At 43.2% G+C, this 26,230-nt stretch overlaps 1 protein-coding gene across 2 annotated transcripts in view; it reads right to left on the bottom strand.

The window, feature by feature from the left end:
- Positions 1-25,904, bottom strand: part of LOC105496386 (gamma-aminobutyric acid type A receptor subunit rho1) — a 39,909-nt gene extending 14,005 nt beyond the window's left edge. The window contains exons 1-5 of one of the 2 annotated variants that reach the window (XM_011766771.2): positions 25,434-25,904; positions 11,053-11,106; positions 9,078-9,184; positions 7,371-7,438; positions 6,060-6,283 (exon numbers count right to left, since the gene is read on the bottom strand). In XM_011766771.2, the coding sequence (XP_011765073.1) occupies positions 6,060-6,283; positions 7,371-7,438; positions 9,078-9,184; positions 11,053-11,106; positions 25,434-25,555 (575 nt within the window). In that variant the 5' untranslated portion in view covers positions 25,556-25,904. The remainder of the gene's footprint in view (positions 1-6,059; positions 6,284-7,370; positions 7,439-9,077; positions 9,185-11,052; positions 11,107-25,433) is intronic. The other variant, XM_011766778.2, reaches the window with a different exon arrangement.
- Positions 25,905-26,230: the final 326 nt, after the last annotated feature.

Raw genomic sequence — 26,230 nt, 5'->3', positions numbered from 1 at the left:
TCTGTTAGTTGGTACAGGAATAGCTGTTTTCAGATTTACAGACATAATCAGAATGGGTCTTCCCACCCTGAGTTGATGCTTCTCTCCGTATAACCTATACATAAAACAACTATTTGTGATGTAATCAAAGCCCATGTTTATTGTCATTTCCACAAGTCCCTTTAAAGCATTCATTGGAGGGGCTCTTCCCTGCCCTGGATGGAAACTTGGCAGGTCCCGTGGCTCTTCTGTTCACTCTCATGTAATAGTCAAAACCCTCTTAAGTTACAAACAACACCTTAATTCAGAAATTAAGAGTTTTGGTCTGAGGCATTCATTAGCTTCAAAGTTCATTCAAATGAAGACTTCTGCTGTCCCTCCTCAGCTAAGATAAAAAGTTGGCATTTGACGGGTGTAGTGGCGGGTGCCTGTAGTCCCAGCTACTCAGGAGGCTGAGGCAGGAAAATTACTTGAACCTGGGAGGCAGTGGTTGCAGCGAGCCAAGATCGCACCACTGCACTCCAGCCTGGGCGACAGAGAGAGACTCCATCGAAAAAATAAAAAAAATAAAAAAACAAGTTGGCATTTGAGTGATCAGTTTCTGCCCATCTCTGATCTCCTCCCGCACAGGTGGAAGTGCAAGGAGACAGGGAGGTGGGCGCAGGGTAGTTCTGTGGCTGGGCAGTTTCCTGCTCTCTGGGCCCTGCTACCTGGTGGAAGCTGATACTTTTTTCCTGGCTTCCTCACTCCCACGACTGGGTGCCTCCACACTGCAGGCTTCTGTTCTCCAGCTCTTGGTTCACCCACCGTCCTCTCCACGTACACTCACAGATAAGTACAGGCTGATCCCACTGCAGCAAAAACTTCTGGTTCTGCCCCCCAGGGTGGTCAGACAGCTCTTCTCTCCCACCTAACTGCACCGTGTCCCAAACTGCAGGCACACACACACCAACCTTTCCGAGAGGTCCCAGTGAGGCCCACTCACGGCATGCCCACAGTGCTCTCCCGGGAAAATTTCATAAATCTTTCCTTTCTCCCGCTGTCATTGACTCCTCTTCTTCTTCTTTTTTTTTTTTTTTTTTTTTTACATCGTCGCTCTGTCTCCCAGGCTGGAGTGCAGTGGTGCGATCTCAGCTCACTGCAACCTCCACCTCCCTGGTTCAAACAATTCTCCAGCCTCAGCCTCCGGAGTAGCTGGGACTACAGACATGTTCCACCATGCCCGGCTAATTTTTGTATTTTTAGTAGAGATGGGATCTTGCCATATTGGCCAGGCTGGTATCAAACTCCTGACTTCAGATGATCCAGCTGTCTCAGCCTTCCAAAGGGCTGGGATTACAGGCCTGAGCCACCACGCCCGGCCTCACTGACTCTTTTATATCTTGAAGTTGACTAGGAATTCAAAAGTCATGGAACTGGTTTTTCAATATTACCTTAGTAATATTTACCAAGCATAACAGGGCATCTTACTTGTGGATTTCGGTTTTTATTGTATGCTGATGCCTAGGAAACTGTTCTCATCATCCTGTTATCTGTGGCTCCCTGCTCCTCCTCCCACTGCACTGCTGCATTCCTCATTTGCGTACTAAGCATTGGGTTCTGTGCCTGTCTCCTCCACTAGCCTACAGTCCCGGGAAGGACAGTGACCTCTATTCCTGTCTTTATGTCCCCAGAGCTTGATCTAGAACCTGGCATGACTTTCATTCATACAACTCCACAGGCCACCGTGGCACCCAGGAGGCTGTTAATAAGAATCTGGTGGAGTAATCAATGAGTGAATGAAGTGAGGAGATGGTTAATTAGATGTATTTTAGGAGCTGGCCAGTGGCTGACAGAGCTGACATGTTTTCCTTAAAATAAATTTCAAAGTGGTGGTCTTCAGTAACTCAGATCTCTTTTTTTTTTTTCATTTACATTGAACAAACTCATAACTCTATTTGCAATGAGAAATTAACTCATCTGTTTTCACGCACAGAGAGGGAAAGGAGGTGTTTTCCTGGTGGGTGAGGCTCACTGAGGATTTTTTATTCTGAACATACCAAAGATTTTCTACTCCCTTCTTGCACTCACATCCAGTGGTGCACTGGACTAGACTTCTATAGGCTTTCGGGAGCTGATTGCTAGATTTTTAGGAAGCTTGTGAGCCAGTTGTTAAACACAGTCACTATTAAACATTAAAATTAAATGTCACATTAAAAAACATAAATAATAGCTTCCAGTTCCAAAATCGTGGCATAGAGGCAAGCTGCTTCACTCCCCACCACTGAAAACCAAAAACAAATATATCACGCTAAGATTTTCACCAGCAACAACCCAGAGCTCAAGGATGAGGATGAGACAGTTCCCTGGGCCACAGAGAAGTAGAAAAACTGAGATGACAGTAGGAGAACTGGACTTACACATCCCTGATGCTCCTCTCTCCCATTCTACCTGCCACCAAATGCATGGAAAATCTCCCCCCAACTCATGACTTCTACACTGGAAAAAGTGAAATTGAGGTGATCAGTCAGATTCCCTACCTTCTTGGGTTCCCTGGCAGGAGATTTCTCCTTACCTCAACCAACGAGAAGCATCATGATTGCCTGAAGGGTGAAATAGCCCTGAGAACAGGCAGAGACAAAGGGGAGGCAGGACTACCACCCTCATCTTGGAAATTATGCTCTGTAACCTGACCAAAGGAGATGCCAAATCAGAGTGGCTGTTCCAAAATAGCAATTTTAAGGAAATGCAGTGATATCTAAAATAACATAAAAAAAGCAATTCAGAAATTTATCAGAGAAATTTAGCAAAGAGATTGAAATAACAACAACAAAAATCGAACAGAAATGCGGGAACTGTGAAATACATTTGCTGAACTGATGAACTCTTTAGAGGCTCTCAACAGCAGAATGAACCAAGCAGAGGAAAGAATCTGTGAGCTAGAAGACTGGCTATTTGAAAATATAGTCAGAGGAGAAAAAAAGAAGAAAGAATGAAAAGGAACAAAGGCTGCCTATAAGATATGGAAAATTACCTCAAAGGACCAAATCTAAGAATTATTGGTGTTCAAGACAGAGCTGAGCAAGAGCAAGGGGTGGAAAGTGCATTCAAAGGAATAATAACAGGAAACTTTCCAAAACTCAAGAAAGAGATAAATATACAGGTATAGGAAGGTCTGAGGACACCAAACAGAATCAATGCAAATAAGACTACCTCCAGGCATATAGCAATCCATCTGAAAGGTCAAGAACAAAGAGAAGATCCTAAAAGCAGCAAGATAAATAAGGCAAATAACACATTAAAAAGCTCCAATTTGGGCTAGGCACAGTGGCTTATGCCTGTAATCCTAGCACTTTGGGAGGCTGAGGTGGGCAGGTTGCCTGAGCTCAGGAGTTTAAGACCAGCCTGGGCAACACAGTGAAACCTCGTCTCTACTAAAATACAGAAAAATCAGCCGGGGGTGGTGGTATGCACCTGTAGTCCCAGCTACTTGACAGGCTGAGGCAGGAGAATAACTTAAACCTGAGAGGTGGAGGTTGCAGTGAGCCGAGATTGCACCACTGCACTCTAGCCCAGGTGACAGAGTGAGACTCCATCTCCAAAAAAAAAAAAAAAAAGCTCCAATTTGTCTGACAACAGACTTCCCAGTGGAAATTATGCCGACCACAAGGAAGTAGAAGAACATTTTCAAAGTGCTCAAAGAAAAAAAACTGTCATCCAAGAATATTATATCCAGCAAAATTATCCTTTGAATGTAAAGGAGAGATAGTCTTTTTCCAGACAAACAAAAGCTGAGAGAATTCACTATTACCAGACTTATCTTGTAAAAACAAAAGTAAAAAATACTCTTAAAAATACTCTTAATACTCTTAATCACTTCCTAATTATTTAACTACATTTTATTATTATCTATATTCTTGAAACCATTTACACTTATTGCATCTGTATAGTGGAAATACTGCATAATGGTGTGCTGCCATGAATTTCTTCCTAATTCTGCATTTAGTGACATCAGGTTGGGAGCCTGAAATCAGCCAGGATGGGAGTATTTACACTACAGAAATCAGCAAACACGACAAATCAGGGCTTGATTTATTGTTTTGTTGATTGTCTAGACTTAAGGCAGATTAAGCCTAAAAGGGTGTTATGCCTATTACCATTACATTGTGAGTAGTACAAAATATTGAGGATATATTTCAATATTTGAAAGCTATCATCCAATTCAGCAAAGAACTTGCTTTTTCTTTGATGAATGAGTAAAGTTCCTACACAGTTCTTCATTGTTTCACTTTTGTCTCACTAATGGAAAAGAAAATATCAACCAACATTCATCAGCTCTACATTCATTTGTTGATGACAGAATTATAAAAAACTTACAGTGGTTTTTCCAAGAACTAGGAAATCATGCTTAAGTTATAAATACATAGAATTTATAATAAAGAGCATTATACATCCTTTATGTCAGTGATGTTTACAATAAACTTATATACACATAGATATGCATACTTTCCCCCCAGGTAACCAATTGTTAAACATTTACTGGCATACCAATGGTCACATATGTTATGGTCTAGAACTCTGTAGCCCTAGTGATGCCATTGAGTTGTGCTGTTGTGTTGGTAGTTTCTGAGCCTTAAGATGCCTTGAAAACCTGTCTCAGTGGGCCAGGTGTGGTGGCTCACACCTGTAATCCCAGTACTTTGGGAGGCCAATGTGAGAGGACAGCTTGAGCTCAGGAGTTCAAGACTAGCCTAAGCCAATTTAGGGACATTCTGTCTTTACAAAAATAATTTTAAAAAAATTTATCTGGGCATAGTGGCACATGCCTTTGGTCCCAGCCACTTGGGAGACTGAGGTCAGATTATTGCTTGGGTCTGAGAGGTTGAGGCTGCAGTAAGCCATGATCATGCCACTGCACTCCAGCCTGGGCAATAGAGCAAAACTCTGTAAATAAAAGAAGAAAAGAAATAAAGAAAAGAATGAAAAAAAAAGAAAACCTGCTTCAGAAATGAGGACTTCAGGGAGAACCAGCTCAACATGGCTTGGGGAAGGGGTTGCACATCCTGCATCCGCCTGAGTACTTCTTATGGGAGGAGGCATTTTAAGCCTCAAAGATGAAAACCCCATAATCCCCACTCCGTGTCAGGTACCTAATTACTTAAGTTCCAAGCCAGAATGAGTATAGAGGGATCATCATAAATATTCCTTTGGGGAATGGGGACAGAAAGTCAGCTTCAACATTGCAATCTCTGACTCTATAGATCTATAGGTCTACTGTGCAACTATCCATGAACCTTCTACTTATACACTGATGTGTGGATTCATCTTTACCATTCATCAACATGGAGGCCAAAGCAAAGTCCGTGAAACTGGAATGCACCGTCCACACAGCAAAATAGGAGCAGACCACAGCAAGTGACCACATCCCTTCTCTGTGAAGGCCTGCTGCTCATCTCCACATGCCTAGAGTACCATGAGTTTCTAAAGCTCCTGTGCAGCCTGAAAACCACACTGTGGAGCTGGGTTTAAGGAAAGCTTCCTCAGGCCAGCATTTAATGAGCAATTAAATGTTTTTAAAGTGTCTGAACTGGTAAGAAGATTTTATTTATTATATTTAAAACGTGATGTTCGGAATGGCACGTCAAGTCATAAAGTTGCCGGGGGTCCCCATAGTTTCTCAAGTAGAACACTATGGAGAGAAAGGAGAAAAAACATGCCTGCGGTGGCCAGATGAAGCAAAAGAACTTTTTTTAAACAAAAGTTCTAAAATGTTCCTGAAAAACAGGAATCAGAGAGATTGTAGGAGGTAAGTCCTTGAGAACACACTATCTATTTCTCTGACTCCTACTAGAGAAAAACACTTGTTTATTATTGAAAGATAACATATAGAATAGTATCAGCTTGAGAAATTGCCCCAAATGTATTTTCAAGACTAATTCTTTAAAATTTCTACTCACATATAAAGTTAGTTTTCCTTGATGTTGAGAAGCTGGCAGCTACTGAAAAGTTAGAAAGTAGACATTCAGAGCCAAAAACCCAAACTGCTGTTGTGAAACCAATGCTTTTCTTGGTTAATATGAACAATCTGCTTTTCTTCCTACCTGAGACTGTAGAGCACTTTCCCGTCGGGCTGGACCCGCAACATGACGTTGTCTGTGGTGGTGTCATGGATGAAGGAGCGTTTGGAGTGCACGAAAAACATGTCAGGGACCCAGATCTTCTTGACCAGCCTGCCATCAAATGTCATGCTGAGGTTGTTGGTGCTTGGAAAAGACAGCCTCTCGTCCTTCCAGTAGTGCCTCAGGTAGAGTGTCATCGTAAAGTCCTGGGGCAGAGGGGCAGAGAGGGAACCCCAGACACACACAAACCCACTGAGGTGTGGATTCTGTAGCCCCTGTGGAGCCTCATTTAGCTGGGGAATGAAACCGAGCCAAGGGAGGTCTTGCTTCTAGTCCCCGGAGTTTGCTGCAGTAGGAGGAAAAGAATGCTGCAATGGCAGGGAACTCAGTGAGAAGCCTGGAGCAGACAGTGTGAGCGTGCCTGGCCCTGCCTCAAGCCACTGGCATTCGCTCTACACTTGAGGGGCTGCTACTGCCACCATGTGTGACTCAAGCCACAAGTGCCAGAAAGTTAATGTCTGCAAACAGCACTCAACCAGAGAGAAGGCAGTGGATAAATACCCCAGCTCCTGCACCCCTGAGTCGGGATAACCCTGAAGTGTGTTCTTCGCTGACTCCCAGAGTACTCCAGTGGCACTGAGTTCTGTGGTTCTATAACTGAGTTCTACACCAGTTCCAAAGTAACTGGTTTGATAGCACAGCCGTCTTTGCTTCCTTTTACTCCTCTCTTCCCCACTTTGTTCTGGTGTTTCCCAGGATCACCTCCCAAATAAACTGCTTATACTTATGCTTGTGACTGCTTGTCTCAGGTCTGCTTCTTGGGGGACTCAAACTAAGCTAGGTCCCTAAAACGTCCTGTAAGTCAAGGAGTTAGAGAATGTTGCACTTTTTATCTGAACCCACCAAAAAGTGGGGAGAAAAGGACACTCTTTTGCTTCTTTTGCATTTCCACAGCCAGGTACAGAATCCACAGGAATAAGATGTGTTTAACTACTTGGCAGCTGCAAACTTGGGCCCTGCTGCTCACATTTGAGAACATTTGTCCAGAAAATGCATCCCAGTGGCAAGAGCCTGACCACTGGAGTGGGAAAAGCCAAGCTTGTTATCTGGCTCTGTTTCATACCAATTGGGTGGCTTTGGGCAAATCTTCTTGAGCCATCTGTAAAAGGAGTGTGGGGATTCCCACCACTCAGGTCAGTTGTGAGACTAAGTGAATTCAGGTGCATGGAGCTCCTGGCCCTGGACAGGCTTTGTGAATCCCCCTGCCACGGCCCTGGTCAGAGAAGCACTTACCATGTCAACCTCTGAGATGCTATCCAAACTCTCCACCTGCACATCCACACCAACAGGAATGGCAGGGCCTGGGGACAGAGCATGATAAGAGCATTCACTGTTTTTACTTGAAATTTTACTATGGAGGAAATAGGCAAAAGAAGCATTTCCCCTGGAACCTCAACGTCATGTCAGATTTGGAGGTTTGGTCATGCCAACCTGAAGTCAAACCAGAGACAAAAGCATGGAACCATAGGCTGGCTTTCTGAAATATTCCAACAAAAGTTTGAAAGCTCCTTTCTTGGTTATATATGCTCATCTGAAGGTATGATGAAGACCTAGGTCAAAGGCTGGGTCTGATCTAAGAGTAACTGACTTCTTAGCATGAGGTCACCTACATGATTCCCTATATTTACCTTCTAGTTTTGCACCCTCTTTCACTCTGGAAGCCAGTGTCTCTTGTCTGGCCATGAGAAAGGCATTGTTTGGTAATAGGCACTCAGAACCAAAGTCATATTCAGGTCATTAGCCAAACCCACAGATCTGCATCTTTGCAACGTGATGAAGTGGCCTTAAAACATTAGATTTTTTGTTATTTCTGGGCCTTACGGACTCAATATTGATAAAGAGTAAGGAAGATAATGAAGGGAATCAATTCCTGCCCCCTTTCTTCCCTGCTGTCAGGGTGAAGGGCAGGCATGGAGCACACTGAATCATTATAGAGTATTAAAAAGGTTCAACAATGGTGGATTATGGACTGGATAGAGACTCTCTTCTACAGCCTATTTACTCTTTGGATAAAAGTGACCGGAAGAAATAAATGGCAAGATAATTATTTCTTTTTTTTTGGAGACAGAGTCTCATTCTGTTGCCCAGGCTGGAGTGCAGTGGTGTGATCTCAGTTCACTGCAACCTCCGCCTCCTGGGGTCAAGCGATTCTCCTGCCTCAGCCTCCTGAATAGCTGGGACTACAGGTGCCCGCCACCACAGCTCTGTATTTTTAGTAGAGACATGGTTTTACCATGTTGCCCAGGCTGGTCTCGAACTCCTGAGTTCAGGCAATCTGCCCACCTCAGCCAGGGCAGATGAAATCCCAAAGTGTTAGGATTTCAGGTGTGTTCCACCATGCCCGGCTGAGAAAGATTTCTAAAATATTTTTTTCCAGGAAAATAAACCCATAAGGATGAAAACTTCTTGACATTAAGAAGGCTGAAACCCAGCAGCTGCAGGCTAAGCTTCATAGGGCTTTGCTATTCTTCTGCACTAAATCATTATTCTCTCAAGCTATTTTCATTTAATTAAAATGAGCAGATCACATTCTGCCCTAAGATATGTACCCTGAACTCTATCTGCCAGCTCCCAGATGACAACAAATTTAGTCCAAGGTTGTTATTTCCAGGTATTTTTAGGAGGCTGTATTGGGCTGCAGCTGCCCTGTGTTCCCCTGCCCTTCCTACAGCCAGCTGCTGGCCTCCCTCGTTGTGAGCCATCCTAGAGGGGCAGCAGCCACCCAGCAGCAGATGCCTCCTCAGACTCTGTTCAGCAGAACCCAGGGCGGGGCAAGGCGGATGCTCAGAACGTACTGTGGGCTCGATGTCTTGTCCACCAAGCACAACTGAGGCAGACTGGGTCAGGGGAGAGCAAAGCTGTGCTGTACCTTGGCTGATTTCCTGCCCACAGACAGAGGACCAGAAGAAAGAGCGCACCGCGAGAGCACACATCCCATACCTCCGAAGCCAGGCCTCATGCTGAAATCATGGTCATCTATCCTCAGAAGCTGTTCCGACTTTGTCAGAGGCGATTTGGTGATGTCAGGGCTTCGTCTCAGAATTGGGCTGCCAAGGGGGAAGAAACCAGTGAGATCATATATTCCAACCAAGACAAATAAAAAGTAACTCACATTCTGACTTGATCTTGATAGGTGTGATGGGGTATGCTATTTCTTCTTTTAAGCTATCCCCTCTTCCTTTCTCCATCTTTCTGGATAAATGAACTGACCCAGAAGGTCCAAGACATTGACTTTGACCGTGACTGTGGAGCTTTAAAAATACTGATGCCCAGGCCCCACCTCAGAGATGCTGATTTGGACTGTCTGGAAATAGGGCCTGAAAATTGGTCTTTTTAAAGTTTCCCAGATGATTTTAATGTGTAACCAACACATTAAATCACTGGTTTAGTCTTGTTATTAATCGCTGGTTCTAGTCTTGTTATTAATAGCCCAAATTCCCTTAAAGTGTCTCAGCCTTTTGAGGGGTTTTGAGCTGGAGGGGAGAGCAAGTAAGTATGGTCTGAGCCTGGTCCCCTGATCTCTGTTGGCCCACTGTGGAGGGAGCAGGACCTTGCCCTGGAGGGAAATGCTGACCATCCCGTCTGCATGGAAGGCGGCTACTCCTGCTGCTGCTTCTGAACTGCACCTGGGGTCATTTGTATTTATTTTCTCTTTTTCTCTATTGGTAACATACTTTTAGCATTTGAAAATTTTTTAGAAGAAGAAATGTAGTGAAGACTCAGCCTCCCACTTCTGCCTCCACCCGCCCCAGCCCTCATCCACAGGTGTTTCTTTTTTTTTTTTTTTTTTGAGACAGAGTCTCACTGTGTCACTCAGGCTGGAGTGCAGTGGTATGATCTCAGCTCACTGCAACCTCCACCTCCCAGGTTCAAGTGATTCTCATGCCTCAGTTTCCCAAGTGGCTGGGATTACAGGTGCTTGCCACCATGCGCAGCTAAGTTTTACATTTTTAGTAGAGACAGGGGATTTGCCATGTTGGACATGTTAGTCTTGAATTCCTAGCCTCAAGTGATCCACCCACCTCAGCCTCCCAAAGTGCTGGAATTACAGGCATGAACCACCGCACCTGGCCAGGTGTTTCTCTTACTGGTTTCTTGTCTATCTGAGCAGAGTTTCTTGTATACAAATATATACAGATATATATTCCTAGTTATTCCCTCTTTATTTTATATTTTTATTTACTTATTTATTTTTAGAGACAGGGTCTTGCTCTGTCACCCAAGCTGGAGTGCAGTGATCTATCATGAGCTCACTTCAGCCTCAAACTCCAGGGCTCAAGTGATCCTGGACTCAAGTGATCCTCCTATCTCAACCTCCCAAGTAGCTGGGACTACAGGTACATGCAACTGAGTCCAGTTAATTTTAAAATTTTCTGTAGAGACAGGGGTCCCACTATGCTGCCAGGCTAGCCTCAAAGCCCTGGCCTGCAGGCAATCCTCCCACCTAGACCTCCCAAAGTGCTGGGATTACAGGTGTGAGACACCACCCCCAACCTGGAAGTACTTCTCAAACTAGAAAGTGGTACACAAATGGGAGGAGCCATTGCCATTTCTGAACCCACCAGGAAGTGTCCTTCTAAAGTGAGGAATTACCGTGCTGGCAGCAAAGGAGGTGGCCCAGGGAAAGAATTGGAACCAGCGAGCTGCTTACAGATATAAGAGAGGAAGCCGGGTTTGTCAAGAGAAGGAACACCAGCTCCCATTGCCACAGACATCCTCTCTCACCAGCTTGATCCAGGAGCCAGCCCCCCACCCCCTGCTGCCGTCTCCTTTCAGGCTCCCCTTCCTCTGGTCCCCATCCTCCAGTTTCTGATCCTTGGTGAGGGGTCGGGGAGGGGCTCTGCTGAAAATCACTGCGGTTGAGGTTCAGGGAAGAAACATCTGCAAAACAGTGTGCATGTGCTTATGGTCATACCTGATTTGCTTGTGGGCATCTTCATGTACTTCTCGTCTTTGTCTTTGAGGCCTACTATGAACAAAAAAAGTAAAGGCATTGTAGAGACAGTCTAGTTACTCAAATCAACCAAGCACCCCTCTCCCTCCAGATTTGCTTCAAATCTAACCAGAATAAAATGTGAAAGAAGGAGAAAAAACTACGAAGCTTCAATGCATTCATTTAGCCTCTTCTTGAGCATTTTCCAAGTACCTACAGAAGAAACTGGAGGATTCATTACTCAGAAGGTCTAATTTGAAGAGGTCCGACCTAAAATAATCTTCCCCACTGGTCTACCCAGGTCTGAAATGGACACCATTCTCTTAGAAGGCTCCTAAGGATGTATACATTTTAACTTTGATCCACCATAAAACCATCATTATGGAGAGTAACACATTTGCTAAGTGAACTGCATCACTTGAGCATCCTCGTTCTTTGGCTCATGATTTCAGCCAAATGGGCACTGACAGAAGATGAGAGAGGAGGAGGAGGAAGAAAGAGGTCAGGGTATTTATTCCTCATTCTCTCCTGGCTTTGATGCCAGGGACTAGCAATGCCTGTGTTACTCTGTGATTGCAGATAATCACAGTATCTTCAATAAACTCCAATAATAATATTTCCCCTTCTAGTCAAGGGGTAGTCCTGGCTTCCTGCTATTCCTAGTCCTTGGGGGCATCAACACGCCTGACTGGATCCCTGAACTCTGCCCACATCTCTTTGAATTGTTCTTTTATTTAATTATCATGAGTTAAGCCCTTTTGAAGGCAATGCTGTTTTCTGCCAGGACTCAACTGATGCACAGGGACACATCAGGACAGATGCACAGGGATTATGTCATCTGTAGAAAATGGAGCAGAGACAGGTGTGCGCTCTGCAGGCGTGGGCAGAGTTAAGACCGGGGAGTGGCATGCACTCCGGGCAATGGGCCATCACAGTTGATGGGCAGCATGAGGCCGAAGGACACCGGGGACAGAGTTCTCTTCGCATTCAGTCCCTTGCACGGTGCTGGACCCCGGTGGACCCTCAATACCTATTAGTTGAATGAAGGAAGGAATCAGCCCCTTAGATGGGCACTTAAGAAGGGAGACAGGAGGGAATGAAAGAGGAGGTTGGAATGGAAAAAAGCTTGGCCCAGCTCTTACTTTGGCTTTGGGCCGGCCTGAAATGGAACCAGACACTGACGAAAGGAGTTTTGTCAAATTCTGAGATGCCACTGCCTTTGCCTTCAGGAAGCCTGGATTCTAGCCAAGAGAAGACGGATGAATAGGATATAGTTATGGTCTTTTTCATTATTGTTTAATATTATTAAATAACTTTTTTCCTGTTTACCTGCCCGTGTAAAAAAATTTAGAAAATAGATTAATCATAAAGGAGAAGATGAATATAAACTCACAAGTAACCTCTGCCATTCTGCATCTGTATTTCTTATAATTCTTGGAGAATTACACTGTTTGAAACTTTCTTTTAAACTCAAATTATAATATATCATGGAATATTTTTTGCGTGATTGGCATCTTTTCGCCATCTGAGGGTATGATTATTAATATTGAAATGATGTATTACACAAAACAAGTAATAGGAAAATCTGACACTGCTTGAGCACTTCCTATGTGCGAGTTATATGCTAACTCCTGTTACGTGTGTTAACTCAGGTTATTCCTCAAAACAACCCTAGGAGGTAGGCCTCGTCATTATCCCCATTTTATATGCAGGAAACTGAGACACAAAGACTTTTAATAACTCGTAAAAGTGAAGGAGCCAGAAGTCAGAGCCAGGGGTTCTGGCTCCAGGGTTGGAAGCAAGACTGGTCATAGCATCACGTTGGAAGATTTGCCTCCCACTGCCAGGAAATCGGCTTAGATGTGGAAGGTCTGAGCTTATCGTCTCCTCATACACAAGTTAACATGGACCTTGCACAAAGTTGGTGCACGATAAATGTTTATTGAATGAGCCCCAGGAGGTTATGAAGAAAGGATAGGCATGTACCAAGTTAAGATGATACAGGATGACATTCGAGACAGCTTTTTGAACTGAACATACAGTGTACATTTGTTGAACACCCATTTTTATTTTGGATGAAATGACAAATTCCAACCTATGAGACTTCTTGATGTCTGCTTGTTCTAGTTCTTAGTCTGTGCGTGGATGCTTTCCCAAGAGGTGTCAGAACTTTCTCAGGGGTGAGCTGGAGCAGGGATGGGGGTTTGTGATGAGGGAGCTCTGCTGGAAGGCTCATTCAGCTAATGGCCGGGCATCTGATAAGTTACACTTCACCTTGCTGACTATTTCATCTGACAAGATAGAGAACTTAATTTTTACAAAGAAGCAGAAAACGGCTAATGAAAATGATCTTCCTTTCTCAGCATTTGTAACAGCCAAGAAAAGAAGTCCTTGTATGTAGTGCAAAACACCCAGATGTTGTCCTTGGCACACCCCCACCCCGCACACCCCCCCAAGCCCTGCCCATCTCTCAATCCTCCTCCAGAGCCACTGAGAACAACAGGGTACATCCAGTTCTAGCTCCACTTCTTAGATATGTACCTGCTCATAGGGGTCCATTTTTCTGATGTGCATAAAGGCCATGAAAGACCAACTGGGGCCTTGCCCACAGCAGTCAGGTGGCCAGTCCTGGCTGACTTCCTTCTCAACGTCCCCCACCCTGCCCCGGCTGTCTTGCCCTCTCCATCCCCACCCTGCTGCCTTGGGTGTCATTACTTAGCATATGGGAGGCAGCAGGCTTTCCTGCCTCTGGTCTTATCCTTCTCTAATCCAACCATCCCACCAATACCATGGAATGAAAATCACAATTATGTCACTTCCCCTCTTAAAACCCTTCATCCTCAAAGTAAAATCCGTGGAAGTTGGGCAAACAAGGCCCATAATAAGGCTCCTACTCACTTTCCCACTCTCAGCTCCCACTCTGCCCCCAACTTCTTGCTGTTGTCAATTACATCTCTATGCTTTGCTCCCAATGTCCCAACTCTCTGGAATGCCCTTCCCATTAGTCTTCACACCCTTTGTTATCCAGACAGCTCCATGCATTCCCAGATAAAATACCACCTCCTCCTGAAAGCATTCTTGAGTTTTTCTCCTTCGCACTGAATTCAGTGCTTCTCTCCTTTACATGCTTTCATCAGAATGTGCACACTGTGCTGTTGTGGTGATAGGCCTTCTGACCATCCCATTCATTTCACCGTGGGATCAATAGATGAGAGACTCTACTTTTTTTCTTTTTTTTGAAACAAGATCTCTCTCTGTTGCCCAAGGCTGGAGTACAGTGGTGCAATTATAGCTCACTGCAGCCTCAACCTCCTAGGTTAAAGCAATTCTCCTGCCTTAGCCGCCCAAGTAGCTGGGACCACAGGTGTGTGACATCATGCCCAGCTAATTAAAAAAAAAAAAAAATTGTAGTGAAGGGGTCTCACTATGTTGCCCAAGCTGGTCTCCACATCCTAGGTTCAAGGGATCCTCCTGCCTCAAACTCACACAGTGCTGGGATTATAGTTGTGAGCCACCATGCCTGGCCTCTATGTTACACATCTCTGTAAACCCTTAGCAGTGTGCAGAATTGACTTTACAAAGACAGGTACAAAATATGGAAGGAGTAGCACAAACTCAAGGGTGTATTCCACAGAATTGAAGGGACCCATAAAAATGAGTCAAGGGAGGCCAGAGTCTAAATGAGACTCAAGAGACATGGTAAAGACAAGCAGAATTCTTTCCAGTTGCATCCTGAGCTAGGAGAGTCAGTAGAAGGAAGTATACCACTTGGAGAAGATGAAGCAAGATTTCATTTTGGTTTTTTTTTTTTTTTTTTGAAGACAGGGTCTCACTCTGTTGCCCAGGCTACCATGCAGTGGCACAAGCTCAGCTCACTGCAGCCTTGACCTCCTGAGCTCAAGCTATCCTCTCACCTCAGCCTCCTGAGTAACTGGGATTACAGGCATTTGCCACCACGCCAAGCTAAGTTTTGTATTTTTTGCGGAGTCGGGGTTTTGCCATGTTGCCCAGGCTGGTCTTGAACCCCCGAGCTCAAGTGATCTGCCCGCCTCAGCCTCCCAAATGCTGGGATTACAAGTGTGAGCCACCGCACCTGGCAGAGATGAGGCAATGTTAATAAACAATTACAATAAGGCTGAGATTCTGCTAACAGAATCCAATTTTACTTTGCTATTCTCCATCAAAGAGAGTGGTCTTCAAATCGGGAAAAGAGAAAAGAATTATTTGCTACCAGAATAGCAGACATGTAGCACACAACCATCTAAGGCTCAGCCCTGATCACACATTGGAATCACCTGAGGAGCTTAAAAATCCCAGGCCACAGAGCAGACCAATTAAATCAGAACCTCTAAGAGTGGGAGCCAGTCATCAATAGTTTTCAAATCTCATGTGATTCCAATGTTCAACCAAAGTTGTGATTTCTAATTTTAAAAATGGAGCTCTTTTGCACAGCTCTCTGAGGCCGTGACCTGATACAATAGGAGGACAGCAGGCAGTCAGGAAGCCAGCACACTGCCTTGAACCCATTTGGCTTACTGGTGGGAGATGGCAAGTTGCTTCTCTCCGGGTCTGTTTCCTCAGCTGTGAAGTAAGGGTTTAGGCAATGAGATGGCTTCAAAACATTTCAAGTTCATTCCAGAAGGCAGCAGGCTCCCTGAGATGTGAGAGGCGCTTCACTGCTCTAGTCCTGTTGGCTGAAGGCGATGCTAGAAAGGTAGGTCCCCTGCCAGAGCTGCACCAGTAGGGGTCTGGGTTCCACGCAGACCCACTAGCACTGGGGGTGTGTGTGTGTTTAACTTTCATTAATTTAATGAGCATGCACTCATCATGTTATTTATATTGCATTTCTTGAATTGTTATAGGGGCTGTGCATTCTTCCACATAATGAGTTGAGCATTTTGTATTTTTCCTTGGCTGTAAATATTAACTAGTTCATTTCCTTTGATTCCTTCCTAAGTGGGTTTTTGGTAACTACTACTCTGCTTTTCAAATCATGTTCTCTAATATGTGTGATGGTTAATTTTATGGGTCAACTTGGTTAGACCATGGTACTGTTCTGGTCAAACATCAGTCTAAATGTTACTGTGACGATATTTTTAAAAGAGGTGATTAACAGTTAGATCAGCGGACTTTAAGTAAAGCAGATTACCCTCCATCATGTGGGGAGCCCCCATCCAGTCAGCTGCGGGCCTTCAGAGAAAAGACTAAGGTTTCTCGAAGAAGAAGGAATTTGCTTCCAGACTGCCTTCCTACTCAAGACAGCAACACGCCAGCTTCTGCCAGAACTTCCAGCCTGCTAGTCTGCCCTGCAGATCTCACACTTGGCAGTCCCCACAAATGTGTGATCCAGACAGAGAAAGGCATAAGGATGTGGATGTGGACAGCCTATTGGTTCTCTTCCTCTGGAGATCCCTGACGGATAGAGTGTGAACACTCCTTGACCTCTGAGGCCTGCACATCTGAGGGAGACCTGAGCTGTTGCCTGCAGCCAAAGGGCCACGAGGGCTGTCTGGGGTGGGGGTACCAACCCAGCTTTAACCTGTCAGCTTCTGTCCGGTCTCAGGGTATTTGATCAAGCTGTCTTGCCACCATTACTGATTTCTGTTCCCACCAACTTGGGCCCCTAACACACAGACAGCCCTGGCCTGCTACTGCCTTGCCACAGAGTAAAAAGAACACATCAAGAATATGTTTGTCTAACTGCTTCTTAGATAAGATCTCAGCCTATAGTCCAAGTTGCGGACTTAAATAAAAAATCTCAGCCTAGATCATCCCTTTTTTCCCCTTGTACATATGTCTGAATTCCTATGCCTGGGAATACCATATGCCTTCTCACTTGAAGATGCCAGGTTACTTTATTTATTTATTTATTTATTTTTAATTTAAAGCTCTGAATTTTGTCCACCTATTTGCTTTATTAGAATTCTCAGATTATATTATTCCCATTTCTTATAGAACGTACTACTTTCTAACTTGTAGATATCTATTTGACCCTAATGCCAACATTTTAGACTCTTGTTAATGCCTTTAGAGTGAAATCCCCATAGCCAATTAAATGTCTCAGTGCTTAAAAACAGAAACAAAACAAACAAAAACGAGTGTTTGTCAAGGGGACAGCCTGCAATGCATTTCAGAATGTGAAACTGTGGATGGAACATCTCTACCTCGCTTCACCTCCCGCCCTCTCGCCTGGGGAGTGGAGCAGAGACCAGGCCTTCAACAGAGGTTAGTCAAGACTCACAAGGTCTTCTCAATGCTATCACCGCAATCCCAAGAGCCACCACTGCTTGTTTGAGGTTAGATTTATTTGATGAGGCAGCTTACGGTATTGGAAGGAGTGCAGACTTGGCATCAGTCAGACTTCAGTGTGAATCCCAGGGGAGCCACAAACTAGCTGTTAACCTTGGGCAGTGATACCTCTGATCTTTCTGTGTCTCAGTTTCCTATAAAATGGGGGGAATAATACTAACTTTACTGGCGTGCTGTAAGAATTAAGCAAGAAAATGTTAATTTGAACCACAGGAAATGGCTGACATTCAACTGTTTGTGATGTACAAAAACATTTTTACTTGGTTCAACCTGAGTTTTATGTCCATCAATATAACTTTCTTTCGTTTTCTGATGGCGGGAGGAGAGTACCAGAGTAGAAATGTGGGGTCTGTGGGGCTCTGCGGGTATGTTATGTGACTATGGCACAAGTTTGTGTACCTTTTTGAGCCTTGCTTTTTTCATCTTTAAAGTGAGGGGGTTTCTAAGGTCCTTGAAGGTCTGACATTCTGCAGAATATTTTTTTTTTTTTTTTTTTTTTTTTTTGGAGATAGGTCTTACTCTGTCACCCAGGCTGGAATGCAGTGTCGCAATCTCAGCTCACAGAAGCCTCGACTTCCCAGGTTCAAGTGATCCTCCCACGTCAGCCTCCCGAGTAGCTAGGACCACAGGTGTGTGCCACCACACCTGGGTACTTTTGCTTGTTTTTGTAGAAATGGGGCCTCACTATGTTCCCTAGGCTGGTCTCGAACTCCTGGGATCAAGCAATCCTCCTCACTTGGCCTCCCAAAGTGCTGGGATTACAGGTGTGAGCCATCATGCTCAGCCTTCTGCAAAATTTTTGATTTTTGTATTCACAAAAACGGTCTGACTAAGGTCTGTCTCCCCCACTAGACTGTCAGCACCTCGAGGGGAGGAGCAGGTCTTTTCTGCTTTCCATTGCCTCCCAAGCCATGGGCACAGTGCCTGGAGTATAGTTCCCTCAATACATATTTGTTGAATGAATGAATGAAGTACAGGAAATAGCAAGGGTCAGGATTCACTCATTTATTCATGCCCAACATTTCATGAACATTCACCATTGTTCTTGATTGTGGGGAAACAAGGATAAATGCGCCCTCAAGGGGCTCACAGTCTAGAAGCAGAGACAAATGAGATAAAAAAAGGCAATGCTGAGTGATTAGTCCTTAGACAGAAGAGTGGTGGAGAGCTGCAGAAGCTCAGAAGTAAGCCACCTAATTGAGACTTGAGAGGCAGGGGGTGAGGGAGGGCCACGAAAGGCTTCTCAGAGGAGGTGACACCTCTGCTAAATATTGGAGGGAGAAAAAACGGGTCAGAGAAATAAGAAAGAGAATGGCGTTGTGAGCATGGGAGCAGAAGGTGCAGAGGCCTTAGGAGACTGCAAGGAGGAGGGGCAGGTCGTAATCAGCAGGGAGACAAGGACCAGGCAGCACAAAGTGGGGACTCAAAAGTTCAAGCAAACTTTCTGGGGAGCAGAGGGACAAGACTAAGAGAATGCTACTAGCTTCAGAGAAAATCAAATTTTAAGGCGTTTAGGGCAATCAGTCGCTAATCCCACAGCTTTCTCTTTGTCACGCATGACAGGGATTTGACAGCAACACCTCATGCCACATTGTTGCCACCCCTGGCCTGTCTTCATCCTTTGAAACCTCCAAAGTCCCTCCTACCCTAAAGCTCTCCTGTCTTCCTCTTTCACCTTCATCCCGTCTCAGTCTTTCAGTTCACACCAAGTTTCTTGTAAATACTGTCTATATTCACTCCATTTTCTCTTCTCCTCTCCTCAACCCACTGACATCTGTCTCTTTGTGGGATGACCATTAATGACATGTAGCTACCATATCTAGGGCTCACTTCTCAGTCCTCTAACTAGTTGATTTTGACCTTGCAGTAATCTGACCACTCCCTCCTTCTTAAAACCCTGGACACCTCGCCAGAACCCCTTCCTAGTCAGAAAGCCTCTGATGGCACAGTCTGCCTCTCATTGAGTGATTGGTGAAGAGCTCACTGCCCAATGTAGTGCCTGCCCTGTAATAAGCACTTGATAACTGTGGAAAAAATGTGCCTCTTAACATCTGCAACACCTCTGTGTTCCAGTTCTATACCCATTTCTCTGGTCACTCATTTCCAGTTTCCGTCATTGAGTCCCCTTCCTTTATCTTCTCCTCAAATGCTGCTCTTCCCCAAGGTCTGTCCTTGATCCGGTCCTTATTTCATGCCACATGCTATCTCTGGCCACCTCATCCATTGCCACCTATGGGGACTCCCTTTAAATCTAATTCTCCAAGCCCAGTTTCCTTCTTGAGCTGCAGACTTATATCCCTTCCTGCTGACTGGACAGCTTTCTCTTGGTATCTTGCAAGCACATCTAGGTCCATATGTTCATACCAAACTCACCACCTTCATCCCCAAACCTACTCCTCCGCCTGCTCTCCTTCCTAGCACCACCATCTACTCAGTCGTACAATCCAAATACCTGCTGAACATTCACCCTAAACTTCTCTCTTACCCTGAAGCCAATCAGATTCTGACCATTCTAGCTCCTTGAAATCTCTCATATTCATTCCTCCCCCATCCCCATCCTGTTCATTGCACTATGAATGAGCTTTGCACCAGCTCTTACCTGGCCTCAGACTCTGGTCATAGACTCTGGATTACTTTCTCTGTTTCCCCTCTAGCCCCCTTCCTGGTGTTCCATCATGCTGCTGAGCAAGGAAGCATCGTCTCTCCGAAATGGAAATCTGCTGAGACCACTCAGCTCCTCTTTACTTTCAGAATAAATGTGAATTCTTTAGCACGACAAAGAATGCATGATAATGTACTTCCAGCTTCTGGTAGGATCAGTTTGCCCTCCCACAGCCTGAGCTGGCATTGTCCAGGGGCCTGTAGTGTAGGCAGCTTATGTTTCCATTCTTCCAGGGAAGAGAGGAGGAGAGGACAGACAGTAAGTTTTGGGTTTTGTTTTGTTTTGTTTCTGAGACAGAGTCAGATGGGCCCAGGCTAGAGTGCAGTAGCATGATCACGGCTCACTGCAGCCTTGACATCCCAGTCTCAAGCCATTCTCCCACTTCAGCTTCTTGAGTAGCTGGGACTACAGGCACATCTCACCATGCCCAGCTACTTTTTTTGTACTTTTTATAGAAACTGGGTCTCACTTTGTTCCCCAGGCTGGTCTTGAATTTCTGGGCTCAAGTTATCCTCATGTCTCAGTCTTCCAAAGTGCTGGGATTACAGGCATGAGCCACCATGCCCGGCCTGAGACAGTAAGTTTTGATTTATTCTAGAAACATCGCCCAGTGCCCTGGCATTCTGATCTTGATTCTGCATGATTGGTGAAGATGGGTCCTATCTGGATGTGCCTCCCATGGAGATTCTGGGAAAACATGAATTATTTGCTGGGGTGGAGACTATAGTGAGGTGGGTAAGGCGCATAGGGAGTAAAATGTTAAGAGCCAGTCACTCTCTGGGGCATATAAGCACCTCCTTCAGTTTTGCACCCTAGGCACCTCACTAGACTCACCTTCTGGTGTGCCCATGTTTACCTAAGCTATTTTATTAGCATGACCATGTGAAGAAGCCTGGATACAAATTACCAGCAGCTTATGGATTTAGAGTCTGGATGAAATTCAGTAAGCCCTTTAAAAGTTTAGGCTACATAAAAATGAAGTTTTACCTGACTGGTGGGGTATAAGTTGGGTCCACCTAATATTCTGGAAAGAAATTTGCCCACATGTATCTGGAGCTTTCAATGTTTTTGTTCCATTTGATCCATACCACTTCAAGGAGTCTATCCTAATTAAATAATTATGTATGTGAACAACTCTTCTTATATACAAAGACGTACAAACAGATTATTTGTAATAACAAAGAGGAAGCAACCAAATGTCTGTAAATAGAGACAAACACTTAAATGGTAGCACACTGTGTATTAATTTACATATTTGCATTATTATGCAGCCAATCAAATGATAATTCTATTGACTTTTAAAATAAGTAAACATGCAGACAATATTATATTAAATACAATAAGGTTATAAAACTATATGTATAGCATAATTCCAAACTACTTAGTATTCAGTATATGCTTACCAAAAAAGACAAGAAAAAAATACACAAAAATGTTAACAAGGTTACTTCTGGGTTTGGAGATTACGGGCAATTCTTGGATGTTTTAAATTTTTTTTTCTCCTTTTTTTGGTAAATTTAAATAATAGTTATATGTGTCTTTCATAACTAAAGAAATGAAAGTTTTTAAAAGTAAAATTACAAAGAAATTTTATTTCACTCTCTAAGATCAGTAACAAGACTCACTCTCACCACTTCTATTCAACCATAGTACCAGAAGTCCTTGCCAAAGCAGTTAGACAAGAGAAAGAAAGAAAAGGCATAGAAATAGGAAAGAAAGAAGTGAAATTGTTGCTGTCTGCTGATGACATGATCTTATACATAGAAAACCCTAAAGACTTCACCAAGAAAACTGTCAGAACTAATGAACAAATACAAGAAAGTTGCAGATTCAATTCAACATGCAAAAATCAGAAGTGTTTCTATACACTAGCAACAAACTATCTAAAAAAAGAAATTTAAAAAATCCAATATACAGTGGTTACAAAAAAAAGACTAATAAACTTAACTGAGGAAGTGAAAAATTTGTACAACGAAAACTGTAAAACACCAGTGAAAGAAATTAAAGGAGACACAAATAAATGGAAAAGTATGTTCATGGGTTGAAAGAATTGATATTGTTAAAATGTCCATACTCCCAAAGTGATCTGCAGATTCAATGCAATCCCTGTCAAAACTCCAAGTCATTTTTCATAAACATAAAAAAAACCCTGAAATTCATATGGTACCATAAAAGATCCCAAATAGCCAAAATGATCTTGAGCAAAAAAAACAAAGCTAGAGGCATCACACTACCTGATTTCAAGCTCTATTACAAAGCTATAGTAATTAAAACATCATGGAACTGGAATATAGACGAACACATTAACCAGTGAAACAGAAGAGAGAGCCTAATAATAAACCCATACATTTACAATCAATTGATTTTCAACAAAGGTCCTAAAAACACACAATGGAAAAAAAAAGTCTCTCCAATAAATATGTTGAGAAAACTGGATAACCGCACGCAGAAGAATGAAATCGGACCTTCTATCTCACACCATATACAAGAATCAACTCAAAATGGATTAAAGACTTAAGTGTAAGACCTGAAACTGTAAAACTGATAGAGGAAAACATAGGAGAAAAGTTACACAATATTGGTCTAGGGAGTGACTTTTTTGCATTTGACTCCAAAAGCTTGGGCAACAAAAGCAAATAGACAAATGAGATTACATCAAACTAAAAAGTTTCTGCACAGCAGAATAAATAACTAATGCGGTGAAGAGACAATCTGTAGATTGGAAGAAAATATTTGTAAGGCATACACATCTGATAAGGGGTTCATATCTAAAATATGGAAGAAAAACAACTCAGTAGCAAGAAAACGAGTAACCTGATTAAAAATGGGCAAAGGACTTGAATAGACATTTTTCAAAACAAGGCATACAAGTGGCCAACAGATATATGAAAAAATGCTCAACATCATTAGTCATTAGGGAAATGCAAATCTGAACCACAATAAGATATCATCGCACACCAGTCAGAATAGCTATTAACAAAAAGATGGCCAGGCATGGTGGCTCATGCCTGTAATCCTGGCACTTTTGGAGGCCAAGGTGGGAGAATCACTTGAAGCCAGGAGCTTGAGACCAGCCTGGGCAACATAGTGAGAACCTGTCTATAGAAAAAAATTTTTTTAATTAGCCAGGTATTCATAAATTAATGAAACCATTATAATCCAGCCTAGGTAACAGGGCAAGACCCTGTCTCTAAAACAAACAAAAAACAAAACAAACTTAAAAATATGAACAATAACGAGAATTGGCGAAGATGTGGAGAAAAGAAAACCCTTGTAACACCGTTGGTGGAAATGTAAATTAGCACAGCCTTTATGGAAAACTAGACGGAGGTTCCTCTAAAAACTAAAAACAGAATTACCATATGATCCAGCAATCCCATGTCCAGGTACATATCCAAAGGACTTAAAATCAGTTTGTTGAAGAGATATCTGCACTCTCATTTTCATTGCAACATTATTCACAATAGCCAAGTTATAGAAACAACCTAAGTGTCCATCAATGGATGAATGGATAAAGAGAATGTGGTATACAATGCAATACTATTCAACCTTAGAAAAAGAAATTCTGTCATTTGCAACAGCATGGATAAACCTGGAGGACATTAGGCTTAATGAAATAAGCCAAGCATCAAAGACAAATACCGTATAATCTCATTTGTATGTGAAATCTAAAACAATAGAAATCATATTAACAGAGAGCAGAATGATGGTTACCAGAGGCTGGGAGATTGAGGGTATGAGATGTTGGCCAAGAGGTAGTTTCAGTTAGGCAGGAGGAATAGTTTTTTGAGACATATTGCACAGCAGGGTGACCACAGTTAAAAATAGTGTATTGTATATTGCAGAAGTGCTGAGTAAATTTCAAATGTTCTCACCACAAAAAAATAGTAAGTATTTGTGGTAATGGATACATTAATTAAACTTAATCATTCCACATTGCATGTATATATCCTTACATCATTTTGTATGTACCCCATTAATATATACAATCATAATTTGTCAATTAAAATATAAATGTTTAAAATAAATTATTTAAAAGAAAGTCTATTTCACTCTCTTAGACTTCTTAATCACTGATATTTGTGAATAGGTTGCCACTCTAACTCTGACTTGGGAAAAGTTTTTGATGAAGACCAACAGAGTTTGTTGTTGTTGTGGCTTTTAATCCCTATAAGCACATTTGGATCAAATAATCTCTATGGCTGTACCACTCCACAAGTTCCAGTGTTTGCCCAAGCACCTTCTGACTCTGATGGTAATAGGGCACAGTGGCCTCCCTTAGTATCCCAGGGCTCACCATGACCACTGGATATTTCAGCTCCTAGTTTTGCAATGTTGTTAAGAACAGCTTGAAACAATGCTGTGAGCTACAGCTGGCTGTCTGGGAGCCCATGTGAGGAGGGCTCCCTCCAGCCCCAGAGGGAGGACACTGAGGCGCTAGACACACAGCCCTCCTCCTAACCCCAAACTCCCAAAAGCTAGATTTCTTTTCATATTCACTGATCTCTCAGACTCTATTTATATTTACACTCAAAGAAAGGTGAAGTTCAATTTGAAGTTAAGGCTAATAAAGGACCAAGAATCAACAATGCCCTACTGTCTCCATTTCCTCATCAGTACAAAGACAGCACTGGATTAGGTTGTCTCCAAGTCTCCTGTATTATTGACTGATGCGGGGCAAGCAGGTGTGCATCCCAGATTAGACATTGCCAGTGCTGCCATCAGAATGGCCCAGGCGAGGCTGAGTGCTAAGGGGCTGGTGGGGAACCTGGTTTCCTGTCTAAGCTCCCTCTGCAAGTGCTGGCAGACAGGGCAGCATGCACCTTTGGTGTTGACCACAGGCAAGCACTTGCCTGCAGGCACCTCCGTCCATGGCCCTCCCAGTTTACAGGTAGTGGACCATCTAATAATGATCCTTCTAGTCATACAGCTTGGAGAAAGCTGCTTTCTTTTAAAATATTAAAAAGTGATTCACAAATCTAACAGAAATAATTACAGCAGAATCATTCTCATGAAATATAGGTCCCATTGGTAATTTGAAAATTCACAGATTTGTTCTAACCCTAGGACACAGACAGCAAATAATTGCCCTTGATTTTTTTTTAATGTGCATATATTCTATTTTCCAGAACCTACCTTTCACCTAGGACAATTCATAAGGAATTTTAAAATATGCACTGATAAAATAATCTAATCTAGCATCATTTAAAAAGAAAACGTAATTCTAACCTTCTAAAAGCAGGGCAGCAGGAGAACAAAGGGAAAGGGAAGAAAAAGGCATCTACACAAAACACCATATGCTGGAAATGATGCTCAGTTTCTAGAACAATACTGTAAGCTCACTTTGCGCACCCTCTTTTCCTAAATCCTCTATCCGTAAATGTCCACTCACCTGCCTTTCTTAGACATCTCGTGGACTTCTCTTCCAGGCCAGTGCACTCTGCTTTCAGTGGCCAAAACCCATCCCCACCACAAAAGAAAGATGCCAAATTTCATATTTGGGACAGTCAACATGGGTTTCCAAATTCAAACAGCTCTCTCCAGAAACAGCGAAAAGGAAAATGTTGTTCTTTTTCTCTCTTTAAGACATTATTGGTCTGTTCATTATTAGAAGGATGTTTACTCATGCAAAAAAAATCAACCCACAGGATGCAATCTGGAGAGCAGGAGAAAGCAATTTCCACTAAACCTATAAATCCTCCTACGTCAGATGTCAGGGATTTTCTGAACTGAGGTTGAATTCCTGTGTCCCAGTGGAACAATTATTTTGGCCAGTCTAAATTAGTTCATCATCAAATGTGGTAAAAATGTTGGTGAAAGTCTTACTTTCTGGTGCATTGAATAAAAGGAAAGTAAAAATGGACCAAAGCAGTTTCCAAAAGGAATAAGGCCAGAGGTGCAGAACTGCTTTCTATGTTCACATTAATGAGCTCCTCCCTGGATCTATTTTAAGCTTACAGCCATTATTATTTGCTTTAGCTGAGGGCTGGATTTGAACAGCTCCCTGCCCCCACTTCCTGTGGCTGAATCCCTGAAACCCCAGGGCCTGGTACCTGCGTGGGCTGTCTATATGGCTGAGATTGAGAGGGCAACTGGGGAAGAGGCTTTTTTGTCTTTGTTTGGCACAGAAATAAGTAAATTTCCTTGTCAGTTGCATTATTCTTATCATGAACCTCACTGCACTTTCCA

The sequence above is a fragment of the Macaca nemestrina genome, chromosome 5 (assembly GCF_043159975.1).
Source record: "Macaca nemestrina isolate mMacNem1 chromosome 5, mMacNem.hap1, whole genome shotgun sequence".
Taxonomy (NCBI): Eukaryota; Metazoa; Chordata; class Mammalia; order Primates; family Cercopithecidae; genus Macaca; species Macaca nemestrina.
This window is presented reverse-complemented; position numbering and strand designations above follow the sequence as displayed.